Genomic DNA, 782 nt, shown 5'->3' on the forward strand with positions numbered 1-782 from the left:
GGGATAGCCCTGCAGTCCCCTTCACCTTCACCGTCCTTGGCACATCCACCTCGCCCTCCACTCGGGCGTCCAGCATATTCTTAAAGCCAAAGCTGCCAGTGTCTGTTGGGTCTGCGGGAGGCGGAAGGCAAAGGAAACGGGCTGAGGGGCTTCCCTCCCCCCAGCTCCTAAAGAGAGCTGTGGCCTAGGTGACACCCACCCTTGTCCGGGCAGAGGCAGCTTTGGGGTCCTCCTTGTGGGCCCCCACCCCCCAGCATCCCTCGGCACCCAGACCCATGCCCGGGGCTGACCTGAAGGTGAGTTGCCGGGCTCCAGCACATCCAGGAGGGTGTAGTCAGTGCGGACATACCGGGCCCCCCAGAACAGCGTGCTCTTCCTCTTCCTCAGCACCAGACAGAAGGGATGGAAGCGCTTGAAGTCAATGAGGCTGTCAAGGGGTGTCAGGTCCCCTCGGGGGTTTAGTTGCCTGGCCAGGGCCCGGGTGACATTTTCAAACATAGTCATCGTCTCTGTGTGGGGAGTTGGGGAGACAGGTGAGAATCAAGGTGGCTGCTGAGGAGACCAGGACCTGGTGAGGCCCCTGCAGGGGAGGATCCAAGGCAGGGAGAGCCTTAAAGGTGCCCAGGTTCTCCGGGGTCAGAGCTGGAAAGAACCAAAGGTGTCTTCATTTTATGGCCAGCCATCTAGGGCTCAAGAGCTGAAACAGTTGCTGGAAGTCCCACAGCTGACCAGAGCAGCCTGCCCTCCCCTTTCTTTGCAGGGCTCTTTTCTCACTCATCTTC

General features: G+C 60.1%; 1 protein-coding gene across 1 annotated transcript in view; it reads right to left on the reverse strand.

The window, feature by feature from the left end:
* The window catches only part of GSDMA (gasdermin A), a 9210-nt gene extending 8704 nt beyond the window's left edge, over window positions 1-506 (reverse strand). Inside the window, exons 1-2 of the mRNA XM_012802906.1 lie at window positions 291-506; window positions 6-111 (exon numbers count right to left, since the gene is read on the reverse strand). Of these exons, the coding sequence (XP_012658360.1) occupies window positions 6-111; window positions 291-504 (320 nt within the window). The 5' untranslated portion in view covers window positions 505-506. The remainder of the gene's footprint in view (window positions 1-5; window positions 112-290) is intronic.
* Between the last annotated feature and the right edge of the window lie 276 nt (window positions 507-782).

Source organism: Otolemur garnettii, unplaced genomic scaffold (assembly GCF_000181295.1).
Source record: "Otolemur garnettii isolate 467f Iridium unplaced genomic scaffold, OtoGar3 scaffold00018, whole genome shotgun sequence".
In the NCBI taxonomy this organism is placed as follows: Eukaryota; Metazoa; Chordata; class Mammalia; order Primates; family Galagidae; genus Otolemur; species Otolemur garnettii.